The sequence below is a fragment of the Eretmochelys imbricata genome, chromosome 13 (genome assembly GCF_965152235.1).
Source record: "Eretmochelys imbricata isolate rEreImb1 chromosome 13, rEreImb1.hap1, whole genome shotgun sequence".
Lineage (NCBI taxonomy): Eukaryota > Metazoa > Chordata > Testudines > Cheloniidae > Eretmochelys > Eretmochelys imbricata.
The window spans coordinates 18818730-18834112 of record NC_135584.1 but is presented as its reverse complement, the minus strand read 5'-3'; the positions used below and the strand labels follow the sequence as shown (position 1 = coordinate 18834112).

At 44.1% G+C, this 15383-nt stretch overlaps 1 protein-coding gene across 2 annotated transcripts in view; it reads left to right on the top strand.

Annotated features, from left to right (window-relative positions):
* Nucleotides 1–15383, top strand: part of EYA2 (EYA transcriptional coactivator and phosphatase 2) — a 96368-nt gene that overhangs the window by 58532 nt on the left and 22453 nt on the right. For both annotated transcript variants that reach the window (XM_077831852.1, XM_077831851.1), the window contains one exon: nucleotides 11114–11203. In XM_077831852.1, the coding sequence (XP_077687978.1) occupies nucleotides 11114–11203 (90 nt within the window). The remainder of the gene's footprint in view (nucleotides 1–11113; nucleotides 11204–15383) is intronic.

Here is a 15383-nt window from a genome sequence, read left to right as displayed (position 1 = left end):
AATCTATGTACACTGTACCCACTGGATCCTCGTTGTCCACATGCTTGTTGACCCCCTCAAAGAATTGGTGAGGCATGATTTCCCTGTACAAAAACCATGTTGATTCTTCCCCAAAAATTATGTTCTTCTATGTGTCTGACAATTTTATTCTTACTATTGTTTCAACCAGTTTGCCCGGTACTGAAGTCAGGCTTACTGGCCTGTAATTGCTGGGATCACATCTGAAGCCCTTTTTAAATATTGGTGTCATGTTAGCTATCCTCCAGTCATTTGGTACAGAAGCTGATTTAAATGATAGGTTACAAACTACAGTTAGTAGTTCTGCAATTTCACATTTGAGTTCTTTCAAAACTCTTGAGCGAGTACCATCTGGTCCTAGTGACTTATTACTGTATATCTGGAGTGAAATTTTTAAGTGACTAAGTCCCATTTTCAATAAGTTCCATTGACTTTCAATAAGAGTTAGGCTCCTAAATCACTTGGAAATGCGACTTGACTCCTAAGTCACTTAAGCACTTTTGAAAATTTTACCCCCATCTTATCATAGCTCTACCATCTAGGAGCCGAAAGGCTTGGAGAAGACTACATCTAGCATTAGTCCAGCTCTGTAAATGCCCCCTCCCGCCCCGGACTTAAAAAAAAAATTGCCATGGAAAAAATTGAAGGATACCCCCCCGCACAAAGCCCAATACAAAAAAATCACACCTACTTGCACTAGAAATAACAGAACCCATGCACACCCCTGCTGGTTACTCATGGATGAGAAAGCCACATCCATCCGTCACGTTCTGATCAGGGCATGCAACTCAACAGCCAAAAAATAAATGATTCTTACAACCTTTCTTTGTTCAAACATGTGGCCCATCCCTCTCTCTCTCTCTCTCTCGCTCTTTACAACCTTCACTTTTTTATATATTGCAATCAAACAAACTGGTCCATTTTCCGGGAGTTTCCAAGTAATTAAACCCAATTAAAACCATTAAATTCTTTCTTTTAGTGACAACTTCATTATTAACAGCTAACCGCAAGGAGGAGATTTAACTTGGAAAGTCCTTGATTGTGTACTAATCCATCTCTCACCTCTGGCTGACACCTCCATCAGATAAACCTCACAGAATAGGAGTCTGATGAATACTCTTAATTAATACTTTCTTCCTTGTAGAAAAGTAATTATTTGTTCACAGCATAAATAGGTATTTGGCAGGAGGTTAAAGTCTGATTGGTTTTAAATACTAGGGTTTGGGTTTTTTTATTTAAGGAAAAAAAATCTGAATTCAAAATGTGGGCTCAGAATTACATTGTCCTAACATCCAGAGTGTCAGGTTAATTGGCACATATCTAAACAGAGACAAACTCAGACAACAAGCTGCCTCAATGTGTTATCCTGGATGTGTTATCAAAGCAGCCAGCTCTGCTCCTTTGCTAATGGCATGCAAGTCTGAACAATTTACCTGCAAGACAGAAGCTTGGAACTAGAATGTTTTGGAACCAGAAACCGAGGAGAGAATGACTTACACTTGAGAGATTGCCAGAGATAAAACTGCCTACTCACTTCCTTTTACAATATCACCAAGAGCTTTAAAGTAGAAGGTAACTGGCTCTGATGGGCCAGCCAACTGGAGGGGTAGTAGCTGCAGGTAGTAACAAATACATGAATTTTTAATGCATACTTTAGGGCAAGGTGTGTGAGGTAATATCTTTTATTGGACCAACTTTTATTGGTGAGAGAGGCAAGCTTTTGAGCTTACATAGAGCTTTTCTTCAGATCTGGGAAAGATACTTAGTGTCGCAGTTAAATACAAGGTGGAACAGATTGTTTAGCATAAGTAAAAAGAAAAGGAGTACTTGTGGCACCTTAGAGACTAACCAATTTATTTGAGCATAAGCTTATTGAGCTACAGCTGTAGCTCACGAAAGCTTATGCTCAAATAAATTGGTTAGTCTCTAAGGTGCCACAAGTACTCCTTTTCTTTTTGTGAATACAGACTAACAGGGCTGTCACTCTGAAACCTGTCAATTTAGCATAAGTAGTTAACACATATTCAAGGGAGCATTCAAGGTGAAATGGCCCATTAACACCTCTCCAGTCATAGGAGGGAAAGGCAAAAAAAAAAAAAAAAAAAAAAAGCTGGGGAGGTAGTTTAAGTAGGTTACAGATTGTAGTAAACAGTAAATCCAGTGTGTCTATTCATTCCAGGATTTTTAGTGTCTAGCAAAATTATAGGAATTTAACCCCCCGGGCTCATCTTTTGAAGGTGTTTTGCAGTTTTCCTTTGAGGATGGGGACTGAGAGGTCAGATATAGAGTGATCGTTTTGTGAAAAGCGTTCACCCATAGGTGATATGGTGTTTTTTGTCTTTTATCATTTTCCTGTGTAAATTCATTCAAGAACCTAGTGACTGTCCGGTTTCACCCACATAGTTGTTATTGGGGCATTCAGTGCACTGGATGAGGTACACCGTGCGTTGTGATAGGGCATGAGTGGGTCCCCTGGGTCTTGAAAGGTGAGTTGTGGTGGGGTGTGTTGATCATCGGAGCTGTGGAGCTATGTCTACAGGTTTTGCATCTGTTGTTCTGGCTGGGTTTGGTGCCGCTTTGAGGTGGTGTGTCCTGGTCTGCTGGTAGCTTCAAACAACCCCCCAACCTCTGTAGCTGCATTAGCTGATCAGTATTGTTTTATATTCAAGTAATTCACTAGTCTTAATAATAATTAATTGCTAGTAACTTAACTATATATCTAATAAAGTCTGTTGTAACATAACATATATACAGGTCAATCTATCAGTCTAACCTAAAACCAGCTGCCTCCTCAGATTATCAGCTTCCACTCCCTGAAGAGTCTGTTCATTCTCATAAAGTCACAATAACACCACAATCACTAAGTGGGATCAAGAAGAAACTTCATCCTGATGGACTGAGCATTTTTTGCCTTCCTCTGAAGCTGTGCTAGCCCTGGAACTGGATAGATCATTGGTCTCCTCCAGTATGGCTGCTCTTATAGCAAGAGAACAAAACATCATTCCCCCAGAGCAATGGAGCCAGATCCTAGGAGGGTCTGGATGCCTTTAGTCCAATAGGAATAGCGGATGCAAGGCATCTCACAGCATCAGGCACCTGACTTGAACTGTGCAATAGCATGTAATCCTGAAGCCCTCCTTGGCTAGAAATAACAGCGATGGCTGAGCACATCACAAGGAGACAGTTTTAATACACTTTTCAAATACTACCAGTCCAAATTGTTGTAAAAAAAAGTTGTGTCTTTCCATTTTTGGGAGCCCACCTTGCTCATAGAGAAGGAGTTGGAGATTTTCCTGCCCATTGAGAAATACACTGAAGAAGAGTGTTTGACAGTGGGAGTGTGTAATTAACCTCCCTATTCTTTACAAGCTAAGCGCTCAGGTGCCCAGCCCCAGGCAGGAGAGGAAGATGAGGTAAGAGTGCAAGGGTCTTCCCTCCTGCATTAGATGGGCACAGTTTCAGTCCTTGTATTATACTCCCCAGTGCACAAGAGACTGTTCCAGACTGATGCTGCTTTGTGGCTAGCGGCTCCAATCCCATGGGAAGGAGCAGGTGTTACATCCAATGGTGGCACAGCAGCTGACATCCCTAGGAGCTCCTGGATCATCTCCTAGTGCCACAACCGAGCCTCACAGGTAATTGAGTAAAAAGAAAAGGAGTACTTGTGGCACCTTAGAGACTAACCAATTTATTTGAGCATGAGCTTTCGTGAGCTACAGCTCACTTCATCGGATGCATACCGTGGAAACTGCAGCAGACTTTATATACACACAGAGATCATGAAACAATACCTCCTCCCACCCCACTGTCCTGCTGGTAATAGCTTATCTAAAGTGATCATCAAGTTGGGCCATTCCAGCACAAATCCAGGTTTTCTCACCCTCCACCCCCCTCCACACAAACTCACTCTCCTGCTGGTAATAGCCCATCCAAAGTGACAACTCTCTACACAATGTGCATGATAATCAAGGTGGGCCATTTCCTGCACAAATCCAGGTTCTCTCACCCCCTCACCCCCCTCCAAAAAAATTGAGTGAGGCTGCTTAATTTTACCATGTTAGGAAGCTCCAGCAGCTGTGCATGGCTGAGGTGAGGTGACACATTCAGGGATGGATTGTGATCGCCTAGGTTTTATAAGGGATTTATTTCTTGTTTTCTATCCCACCTTCTCATTGTTCTTCTTTGCTAAAGCATAACCAGTAGATTAGTAAAAAGGTAGGACTTCGCTCGTCTAATGTTACTAAACAAACACTCAGGGCTTGTATTTCCCGTTTAATTCATTTTCAGTGTGAGGTCTGGTTGATGGGAGGAGATTCATTTTCTAGGAGTCTGAGGGCCCAGTCTCCCCAGTGGGTTCCTGTGCAAAGTGAAAGTATCACTTAGAACTGAGCAATTTGGGTTAATTGTTCTCAGGGCACATGAGCATAACACACTGGGGAAGTAAAAGATCCCTGAGAGTTATAGGGCTCAGCATTCCAGAGTATTAGGGCAACTTTGCACTCCTCTGCTGATACAAAGCTGCCCGAAAGCTGGCTTAGCCACCTACTAGAGCATCCCCCTACAGCGTAAGGGGAACCTCAGGTAACGCAGAGCCACTGTAACGGCTTCTATGATACCTGCTCTCCCAAAACCCAGTGCTCCCTTAAGCCTGGCCGATTACTGGCTGCTGAAACAGCTCTTTAGGCTCAGTGCCAGCCAACATAAAAGGAGAGCAGGCCTGGGACTGAGTCCAGTTCTCAGCCTGTCCTGGTAGGAAGGGAGTGCAAAGAGAAAGCTGGCTGTGGAGCAAAGTCTCCATATGACAATTACTATGGGCCTTAAGTCTGTCTTTGTGTCCCGATACCTATATTGACATCAGCTTCAAACTCTTTACATAGGCTTACATGGGTCTCAAACAATTGTATCTGGACACCGATTTTGTGTCCTACCCTAGACGTATCTGCTTGATACTGAGCTCACAGTGCTTCCAACTTGTTCAAAGTGATCTTCCGGAAACTCAAGTCCTCCCAGAGAGGAGGACAGAGTTTGTCCTGTCTTCAGATATTGAACGGCCTTATTTCTGTGTGAATTCAAATCCATGCATCTACATGTAAAAACAATAAGCCTTGACTGGTGCTTCTGGGCACAAACACATATAATAAATGATACTGGGAGTGCTGATTTTCCTGTTTTACTTTGTCAGGCTGTTTAAGACTTGGAAAAGAATCCCACTGTAGAGGAAGTGTCCGTACAGACCTATGCATTAGTGCCAAATTATTTCCCCAAATGACTTCCCCATTTTTCTGTTTTTATTTTCATTCCATCACACTCTCTATCTCAAGGGAAAGATTTTTTCTCCTCTGCAGTTTAATCTACATATTGTTTTGGTTTAAGAGAAAGTGAACTTCATACACTGCTCTGAACAAACATTCCCCACTCCAATTTGGCTATTGATACCAGTAAAGCTGCAAACAGACCCAAATAAAAGAACCAAATGAAAGATACTGAACAAGATATGCTAAAAGAGGTTTAAAAGGCAGTGGCCCTTGGTGTATAGAAGAAATAAATTGCTTCATTAAAACAAAAAATTGATTACTTCCTAGCAACGTCTTTCTTCCAAAACAGCTCCCTTGATGTAACTTTGAGGGATTGTGTGTCTTGAACCCAGGCCTTTTGAAAATGGGAGAGCCTGGCCTGTCCACTTCTCAGGACAGGCCCTGGTCCCCTACCCCTCCTGTTCCGTCTGAGCGCCCTCCCCACCCCCTGACCAGGTCGGAAGCCGGAGCCAGGCTGAGATAAGAACTGGCTGGGGGCCCGGACAGCTGTGTGGCGCTCTGGACCCTCCATCCGACCTAGGTGGGGGTCTCAAGAGCAGCCCCTAGTACATGTCCCCACCCCTCAGGGCAGGCGGAGGGTCCAGGGTTCCCCACAGTAGCCCAGGCCCCCCAGGCTCTCTTACCTCAGTCTGTCTGCTGCTCTTCGGCCCCTGAGGCTCTGCCCCATCCAGGCCAGAAGATGGAGTCGGGCCAAGGTAAGAGCTACCCAGGGAACCCAGGCAGCTGTGGCGAGCCCCGAACTCTCCACCTACCGTGGGGGGCCCTGGAAGATGGGGACATGGGCTGGGGGCTGCTCTCGGGCCCCCCACTCAGGGCAGGTGGAGGGTCCAGGGCTCCCCACAGCTGCCTGGGCAGCTGTTATCCTGGCCAGGCTCTGGCTTCTGACCTGGGGGTGGGGCCTCAGAGGGAAGAGGAGAGGCAGGGCCATGGAGGGGGCATGGCCTCATGGCCCCCCACTTTCATGAAGGATCCGGCACCCCTACCCCAGATGCAGCCATCACCTAGCAGCTTGTTGGTACCAACATAGAGTGTGGGCTGATGGATTGTAGTTCAAAATGGAGGCACTACCCATGAAGCTCCTGATTGGAAGAGACATCCGGCCTCTTCAATTGGCTCAGACTCACTATTTAAGCTAGAAGGAGGCAGAAGAAGTTATCTGAGGACCTAGATGAATTCCTGCCTAGCTGCTATGTTGGACCTTGTCTGACTCCTGCCTTCCTGCCCTACTCCTGGTTCTTGCTTTGTACCAGATCCCTGGTTCTACACCTCCACCCCTGGCTGCTGACTCCAGATCTGACCCTTAGCTTGACTCCTGACTCTGTCTCCGACCCCTGCCTCTGGTTCCAGGCACCTGTCTCCTGCTCTGACCACTAGGCATGACCACCAGATATGGCTGCCTATGTGCTAGTCCATGACAGTAACTTCATTTGTATAATAAAATTCAGTTCAGTGTTATTCATGTAGAGCTTTTATGATAGCCAAAACACATGCACAGAATATTAAGTAAAGCCTCCCAAGCACCCAGTGTGCTTAAGAGAATTAATGTGCTCTAACTTGTGTCACTATGTGATGGTGCCATGTACGCTGATGATTTGCTCTGATTTCAACCATTGATGGTACTGACATAGGTAGGTGCATTGATGTGAACTCCTAGAGTAGGCAGGCAATGCCCTTTTTAAGACACGTTTTGCAACAGTGCGTCTTACCCCAGTTTCAAGCAGAGGTAAAGTTGCACTGGCGCAGATCACAACTTATAGCAGGTGTGATGTCCCAGTCCTCAAACCCAGGCTTGGGAGTTCCCAGAGAGCCACCGCATCTTGGCCACCACCTGATGTCTGCTGAAACTTCGTGGGCCAATGAGCTAGCAGAACTACAGCCTCAGCCAAGGTACCACCCACAGGAGTCCTGACTGGAGGATTGCCTGGCTTCACCAATTGGTCCAGCCATGCTATTTAAGACAGAGGGAGGCACAGGAAATTGTCTGAGCAACTTGGTGATTGCCTGTTGCTGCTGTGTTGGAGCCTACTGGTGCCTGCATTCAATCTTGTTCCTGATTCCTACTCTGCTCCTTACCCCTGCTCTTGCTCCTGTTTCCCACTGTGCTGCTGCTCCATGCCTGATCCTTTCTTCTCCTCTGGTTCCTGGCTTTATGCCTCACTTCTGCCAATCATTTACCAGTCCTGGCTCTGACTCTGGCTTGACTCCTGGTATCTAATCCCAGTTCTGACCCTCAGCTTTGATTCCTGGTTCTGACTTTGGCAATCAGCAGTTGGTTCTGGTGTTAATCCTCAACTCTGTTCCCTGGATGCCTCCTGCACGCATGAGACCTGGCTCCTGCTCTGACCCCTAGGTCAGACCAGCTATATCCTGGTCACTAACAGCAGGTTTGCTAGTCTCTGTTAGGATTTCACCTGCTGGCAGCTACTCCAATAGCTGAAATCACCAGCATAGACCTGGCTCTTACTCTGATCCTTGATCCCCATACATAAATATTCTCAGAGAGAAATTGTTGCACTGTCATGAAATAAACAAATACTTAAAAAAGTAAGATGTTGCAGGTGAGTGACTTAGACTTCTGATGACAACATTTTGGATCAGGAGTGTTTAAGGAGAAGCTTTTGATTTTTTACTTTCCACCCAATAGGAGAAAGTGCTGTTCTCTCTAGGGCAGTGGTAAGCATGTTCAAGCATGAGTGACAGAGCTTTTCTCTAGTTTAGTGCAGTCCCTATGAGTCATCCATAAAGCTGAAACCACAACCATTGTCCTCTAATTAAAGAGCTACACCAAGAATACGTAATAATTAGGTTACTGTGTGATACACCATCCGTGTCAACAGCATCTGCCACAAAGGTTGATTGAAACATAGTCAGCCTCCAAACATTGTGTTCCCTGGTAGACCTCCCAAACTAATTCATTACTGACCTCACCATGCAATAACATGACTCCACAGAAATCTGCAGAAAATTAGGGCAAAGTCCACATATAAATCTGTACTGTCATAGCAGGACTTGTAACTTTAGTGGGAGAAAACCACACACGTACACTCAAGGCACACAAAGATGAGAGATCCCTGACCTAATAAAGATGAATTACAAATGAAAGCCTGTTGTGGAAGCTCTCCTTTTTCAAGCTTTCTGTTTCTGTTTAACTTGATCAGGCAAAATCCATTTGAGCTAGGAGGGTGTTTACCAAATTAACAACAGTATTTTTGTTTGTGTTGTAGAAATATTTATTTAGTGATTAAGAAAATAATTTTCACCTGAATAGCACTTAAGACTCTGCTACATCATGTGTGTTTCTATTATTTCACACTGGGCTTGGAGCAGCAAGTTAATTATTTGGGGCTGAAGGTCTGTGTGTGGGAAGGTGTGACATGGAAAATGACAGAATTGTATTTAATATTGTGGAGAGCTAGGTTGAGGTATAGGTCACAGCAGATTCCTAAGGAGCCATGTGGAGCAACAAATCACAGAAGAGGCTGTGTCAGGTGCTTGTTTGTCAGTTTTGAACTAATAAACTAAGTGGTTATCAGGAGTTATACATTCCCAACAAATGGACAGCAGGTCCCATACTGTGGGACTGCTTACCTGATGAGAGGAGCTTCCTTCCAAGGCTGGTTTAAAATTAATTATACAAAAAATCAGTGATTATCTTATTTCATTTAATTTTGTTTTGGTAACATTTACTGTTTTCCAAGTGGTAGAATGGTGTGACCAGGAGGAATTTTTCTCTGATGTATACAGTGCTCTGATTGTACAACGCACTGCACAGGAAGAAAATAGACACGATCCCTGCCCCTAGGAGTTCACGATCTAAGGGTTGATATGATGCAATGAACGAAAGCAACAAACAAAGTTGGGGAACTGGGAGGATGAAGGTTATAATAGTGCCAGAGGAGGCACAGTTCTGCTGTAGTTGAACTCAGTGGAGGTTTTGCCACTGGTTTCATTGGTGGCAGGATCAGGGCCTGGAGTATGTATGTTTATGTGGACTTCTTGATAACTCTCTGTGTGTAATTTTCACTGATATAAATTTGTTTCTAAAAGCTGGAGGCATCGTGACCTGTGGCTAGGGAACTTGAGCCTCTCCTCTGTAAAGCACTTTGAGATCTGCAGGTGAAAGTGCTGTACAAGAGCTAAGCATTACTGTTAGTGGTACTACTGATATTTGAAGTTATCAGGAAAAAAAAACATCTTAGGGTTGGTCAAACTTGACTATGCAGTGTCCGAGGCATATTGCTATTTCTAACACACAGCATAACCAGTCTGGTTTACACATGTGTTTTTATAGTTAGGCCAGTACAGACTGTAGTGTGGATGCAGATATAGCAGTAGAAAGATGCTTTCTGTATGGCAGTGGTTCCCAAACTAGGGGCACTGCTTGTTCAGGGAAAGCCTGTGGCGGGCTGGGCTAGTTTGTTTCGGCCGATCACGGCTCCCGGTGGCTGCGGTTTGTTGTTCTCGGCCAATGGGGGCTGTGGGAAGCGACACAGGCCGAGGGACGTGCTGGCTGCCCTTCCCGCAGCCCCCATTGGCCTGGAGTGGCGAACCGCAGCCAGTGGGAACCGCGATCGGCCAAACCTGCAGATGCGGCAGGTAAACAAACTGACCCGGCCTGCCGGGGGCTTTCCCTGAACAAGGGGCTCCCCTAGTTTGGGAACCACTGCTGTATGGGAATAACTCTATCCAGAAGCACACTTACACTGATATAACTCTCTCTGCACTAGGGGGTTTAACTGTACTTGGATAGTTAAAGTAGTTCAACTGTTGTGTGTAGATGAGGCCTAAAAGAAACACTTAGTCTGACCACCAGATCCCCGTTGCAGTTGGTGGGAATTTCAAGAATAGAACTAAGGGTATATCTTCACTTCAGAGTTAACCTTGGCTTTTACCATGTTTTAGCCCCCCTTTCCCTTCTTTCTCCCCATCCACGCGCACAAACCTTTTACTCAGATTTGGAGGTGCCTTGACCTGGCTGGAGGTGTGAATTAAAACCCAGGCTACCCTTTAACTCAGGCTAGAACCCACCCACTTTGTAGTGAGGATGCAGGTTAAATCACTCAAGTGCAGAAAGTCCTCCAGTGCCCTTCCCACAATTCCTCCAAACGACAAACAAGTTCTCCTACACAATTGACTGGGAAAGAATCTTAGAGTACCTCAGCAAAGAACCATGGGATATGCCCTCAGACACACATGAGTAAATATAGAAACAGTGAGGACATAGTGATGCAGGTCTGGCTTTGCTGTGGGGATGCTCATATCCAGGCTAGCCTAACTCAGGTGCCTATCACCCAGGTTAACTGTGCAGTGAAGACATTTTGTTGATTGAATGATGTGACTATGCCCTGTAGAGAAAGGAGTCTGACTTTATGGTTAGAGCAGGGGGGCTGGAAGTCAGAACTCCTGGGTTCTGTTCACTGACTTGTTATTTGACCTTAGATAAGTCTCATTTACAAGTAAAATGAGGAACAATACTGACTTCCCTTATGAGCCTGGAAGCTTAAAGTTTTTAAAGCTTCCTGTTGTCCTCATCTGAAATGTGCTAAGTACAGGGTGTTAATGTTCAAAGGGAGCTGCATGCATCACCAGAGGACAGAGTTCAACCGTATATCAGAGTAAAATTCGAGAGTAGAAACCTATGATAAATATATTTGAGAAGTAAATTACATCAGTGGCTGCATGAGTAGGACAGGTCCCAAATTCACTCCCAATAGCCAGAAATCAGGGAAAGAGGATGATTAAAATCACTAAAGACTGCACACATTTTTTCTATCGAACAGGACACCACCACGTCTGTGCGGATAGGTCTTATGATGGAAGAAATGATTTTCAACCTTGCAGATACACATCTGTTCTTTAATGACCTGGAGGTATGTAACCGCATATTTTATTTAACATCTTCCTATTTAATCATCTGCATCTGATTTAGAAACCCTTGGTTTTCTGGTCCTGAAACTTTCATTACTGACCCAAAGAAGTGGGCCTAAGATGGCTTATTGGAAGCATACCTTGCCACATCTCTCTGACATCTTTGCTTTGCTAAAGCTTTAAAAAAAACAACAACAAAGTAACAGTGATGTCTATTGGTAGTTTTACTAAATGTAATAATGAGGACAATGTTGCTTTGTCCTTCTGAAATTTGCTATTTAATAATTTCATTAAACTAAATTAGCACAGATCTTATGGGGGCAGGTTTACAGTTAGTTCTGAGCCAATACAGAAGCGGTTGAAAGGGTCTCTGTTCCTCTACAAGCTCTATTCTGCACACACAAAAGGTAAAGTGAAGAGCTCCTGACTGTCAAACTCATGGCACGAATGAGAGCATGTGTGCATCTTTGCACTAACGCCAGAAAGTCTTCCCTAACTGAGGGAATGCCAGTTCTGATGATGAAGCATCCGGTAAAAATATACCATCACTGATGTAAAACACACCAAAGGTCATTTAGAACAGGTGCTGAAGCTCAAGAAAAGATAGCGTATATACAGCTGAGCAACTAGCTATGCAGTGTCGATGAAAAGCTTTTTGAGCTTGTAACCAGCCCATCATAAGGAATGGGCCTAAATGAGTTACATAATTTTGTTCAGGGTTTTCTAAGGCCGGACGACATTTCCTTGAAAGGAATGAGTTAGAATTCTCTTCAGGTGCTTTGGGCACAATACACTCAGGAAATTGCTTGGAATGGTCTAGGGGAAAAAACATCAGTTCTGTGCCTGCATCCCATAGGCAGAGATCCCTCCTCAGTCTGTTTATTCATTTGGAAAAGTAAGAATTTAACTGTTCCAGAGCCTGCGGGAAATGGGCCCCATGAGGGCTTCTAATTCCTTTGTCCTTCACTTCTCAGCTATATTGAATTGCTATGTGGGTTACAAGGAGTTAAAAACTTTCCTTGTACGGCTCTCTATAGAATTTGGGACTTCACTTGCTAAGAATTTTCATTTCCCTTGAAAGACAAATGGTCTGTAGCACCTGAACTGACATTTCCTTCCTCTCCCAGCTTTCCAAAGAAGTGTTTAGTGATGGGGATACATAAAGTGTGAAGTGAAAATCTTTCATAGAGAAAAAGAGGAAGAAACTATTTAAGGCACTAAGTAAAAAGTGATAATATTTAGCACATACCCAACACTCTTCATCTGAGGTGGGTAGATGGTGTTAACTCCATTTCACATGTGTGGAAACTGAGGCCGGGGGAAGCGATTTGTCCAAGCTCGCACTGCAGCAGCACCATGCTCATTCCACTAGACCTGTACCACAGCTGTGAAAGACTAAAACTTGCACATCATTACATTTGAAAACATTTCCCCAAATAAATTGGTTAGTCTCTAAGGTGCCACAAGTACTCCTTTTCTTTTTGCGAATACAGACTAACACGGCTGTTACTCTGAAACATTTCCCCCCTTGTTTTACTTATCTTTCAAGACCTGAATTCAGTTGATGGTTTGCCGAGCACCTCAGAGCAGGGTGAGGAATGTCACTGCCACTACAGTTACAAATGTCCCTGAGGATTTCAGCTGCTGCAAGCAGAACAGAATCCTTAGGTCAGGTCTTGGCAGGTGAAAAATTCTTAAATTCACCTATAACTACTGGAAAAAGGTAAATATTTTATTTAAAGTGACCCAGCATTTGAGATTTCCAGTCTTAGCTTCTGGTGCCTTAATGAAGGGCTATAAAACTTCTAGAATTGGTCTGTAGCCCTTGCAAGACCTGATGCACTGTGTGACCTAGTGGGTAAGTCTCTGCCCCTCTCTGCCTCAGTTTTCCCATCTGTAAATGGAGATCATGATGATGATGGCACCCTTCTACCTCAGACAGGCACTGTGAGTAATTAATTAATATCTCCATAATCCCTGTGAAGGTGGAGGGGACTACGTAAATGCTAAGATTACATCTGCACTATGGAGACGATACCGCCGTAGCTACGCTGGCATAGCGCCGTAGCATAGATGCAGCCTACACCAACAGAAGGGTGTAGGAACACCACTTCCCCAAAAGAAGTTAACTGTGTTGCTGGAACGCCACTCCCATCAACATAGCTGTGTCTACACAGGGGGTTATGTTAGCATAGCTACCTCAGTCAGGGGTGTGTGTTTTTTCACGCCACTGACTGATGTAGTTATGTCAATATAACTTTTCAGTGTAGACCAGGCCTAATTAAAACCATTCCCCTGAGTACTGTTCTGTCACTGTTAAGTTTGTCCACATTAGTCACAAGCTGTTGGCTCCAGGTTAAATTCACAAAGAGTGAAGTATTCTGTTGTTTTTTTTGTCACTTTCCATGTTGATGCATAAACCTCAAAAAGGTCCGATTTGGTATGAAGAAATGCACAAAGACTCCAGCTACTTCCCTCTCCAAACAGTCCAAGCCCACTGGAGCAGCAGACCTGTGCTGTTAAAAACTTTCAGCTTGATTCTTGGGCTTGTGGAGTAACTTTATTTTATCTGAGCCAGTTTGGCGCATCCATAGCAAAGTTGTGTGAGTATGGGATCCAGGTGTGCTGGTGAAAATAAATGCTTTTACTGATTTCTATAGCACTTGTCAGTCTGACTGTGTTATTTCAGAAGTGTAACACATAAGAACAACAAAATAAAAAACTGCATCATGGCTTTGATGTATCTGTCAGTGGGAGTGAATAGCAGTACAAGAGCCTTCAGCATCGAAGGTCTGACTGCAGGACATGAATTGTTCAGAACCCAGTTCTGAGAACAGTTACTCCCTAGCTAACCTTAACTACCCAAAGAGGATTTGAGGTGAGAGACAGGCTTATCAGACAACTTTGAAGATTATTGTCAACAAATATCAGTCCTACAGCCGGTTGGAAAGCAGTAGGTGTTTTCCATGAAATTTTATTTTCTTTCTGTAAATTTTTTACAGAATTTCCCCAGTTTTCTAAAATGAAAACAACCTCCGTTTTTTTGGGGGGGGAAGAGGGAGCATTAGACTGTTCATTGAAAAACCGAAATTTTCAGAAGAAATGAAAACTTTTGACAAAAATGTTTGCCTTGCCGTACTCCTCCCACGCCTCAAAAAGCAACACAAAAATTTCAACTTTATTGAACTTTATTCAACTTTAGTGTCTTTATTCACTAGCCATGCCGCTCCTGATAAAGTAATGACTTTCAGGCCAGAGGATTCGCAGAGTGATAGGTGAGGATTGTATGGGCACCAACTGTTGGGCTTGAAGGAGATACAATGAACAATAGTCCGTTTAAAAAAAAAAAAAGAGAGAGAGAGAGACAGAAAAACAAGCCCAGAGAGACTGACTCAGGTTTAGATCTGCTGAGATTACAGTATACAGCAGCCCCACCAAGTGGCGTAATGATGACTTGACCAGGGCTCAGTAAGCTCAATCCAAACCATGCTACAATGCTGAAACTGCCCGTGGAGCTGCCCTGCATTCAGGCATGTACAGAAGAAAGGCAAAGTGAGAGCTTGTATTAAGGAACAAGAAAACTGCAGGGAACAGGTGAATGTGACATCTGATACTGTTAAGCCCCAGAGCAAGAGAACTTGTGTTCAGGCCAGCCATTTTAAGCACGGGTGCCTTCATTTCTGCACAGCTGAAAAAGGCCAGAGGAACAGAAACTAACCATTTATTTGAGCCAGCCCTAAGGCAAATGAAGAAACTGAGGGAGCTTATTAGTGGTAGTACAATGTCCACAAAGAGCATCTATTTATTTCCAGGAAGGCAATGGCACAGCAAAGCTTCTGATTGCCCTATTTTCCCTGCAGTCAGCTGCAGGACTTGCATATGGATGTTGTACTGGAACCACAGATATTATCAGATCACAGAGAGAGAATTCAGACTAGTGTGCTGTATACACTCACCCCATCCTCTTTCCTGGCAAGGTGAGTTCATTAGAACAGTGGTTCCCAGCTGTTGGTGAATGTATCTGTAATAGCCCCTCCGGGGTTTTTTGATGCTGGGTACTTTCCTTGTCTCCCATTTTCCCCTTGCACAAAGGTCTCCTCCATCTACAACCTTCCTGCCTAGCTTTATATTGAACTAGCAGTTCAGGATGAGTGCTGAGCCTCCAAATGCTGCTGCTGTGTT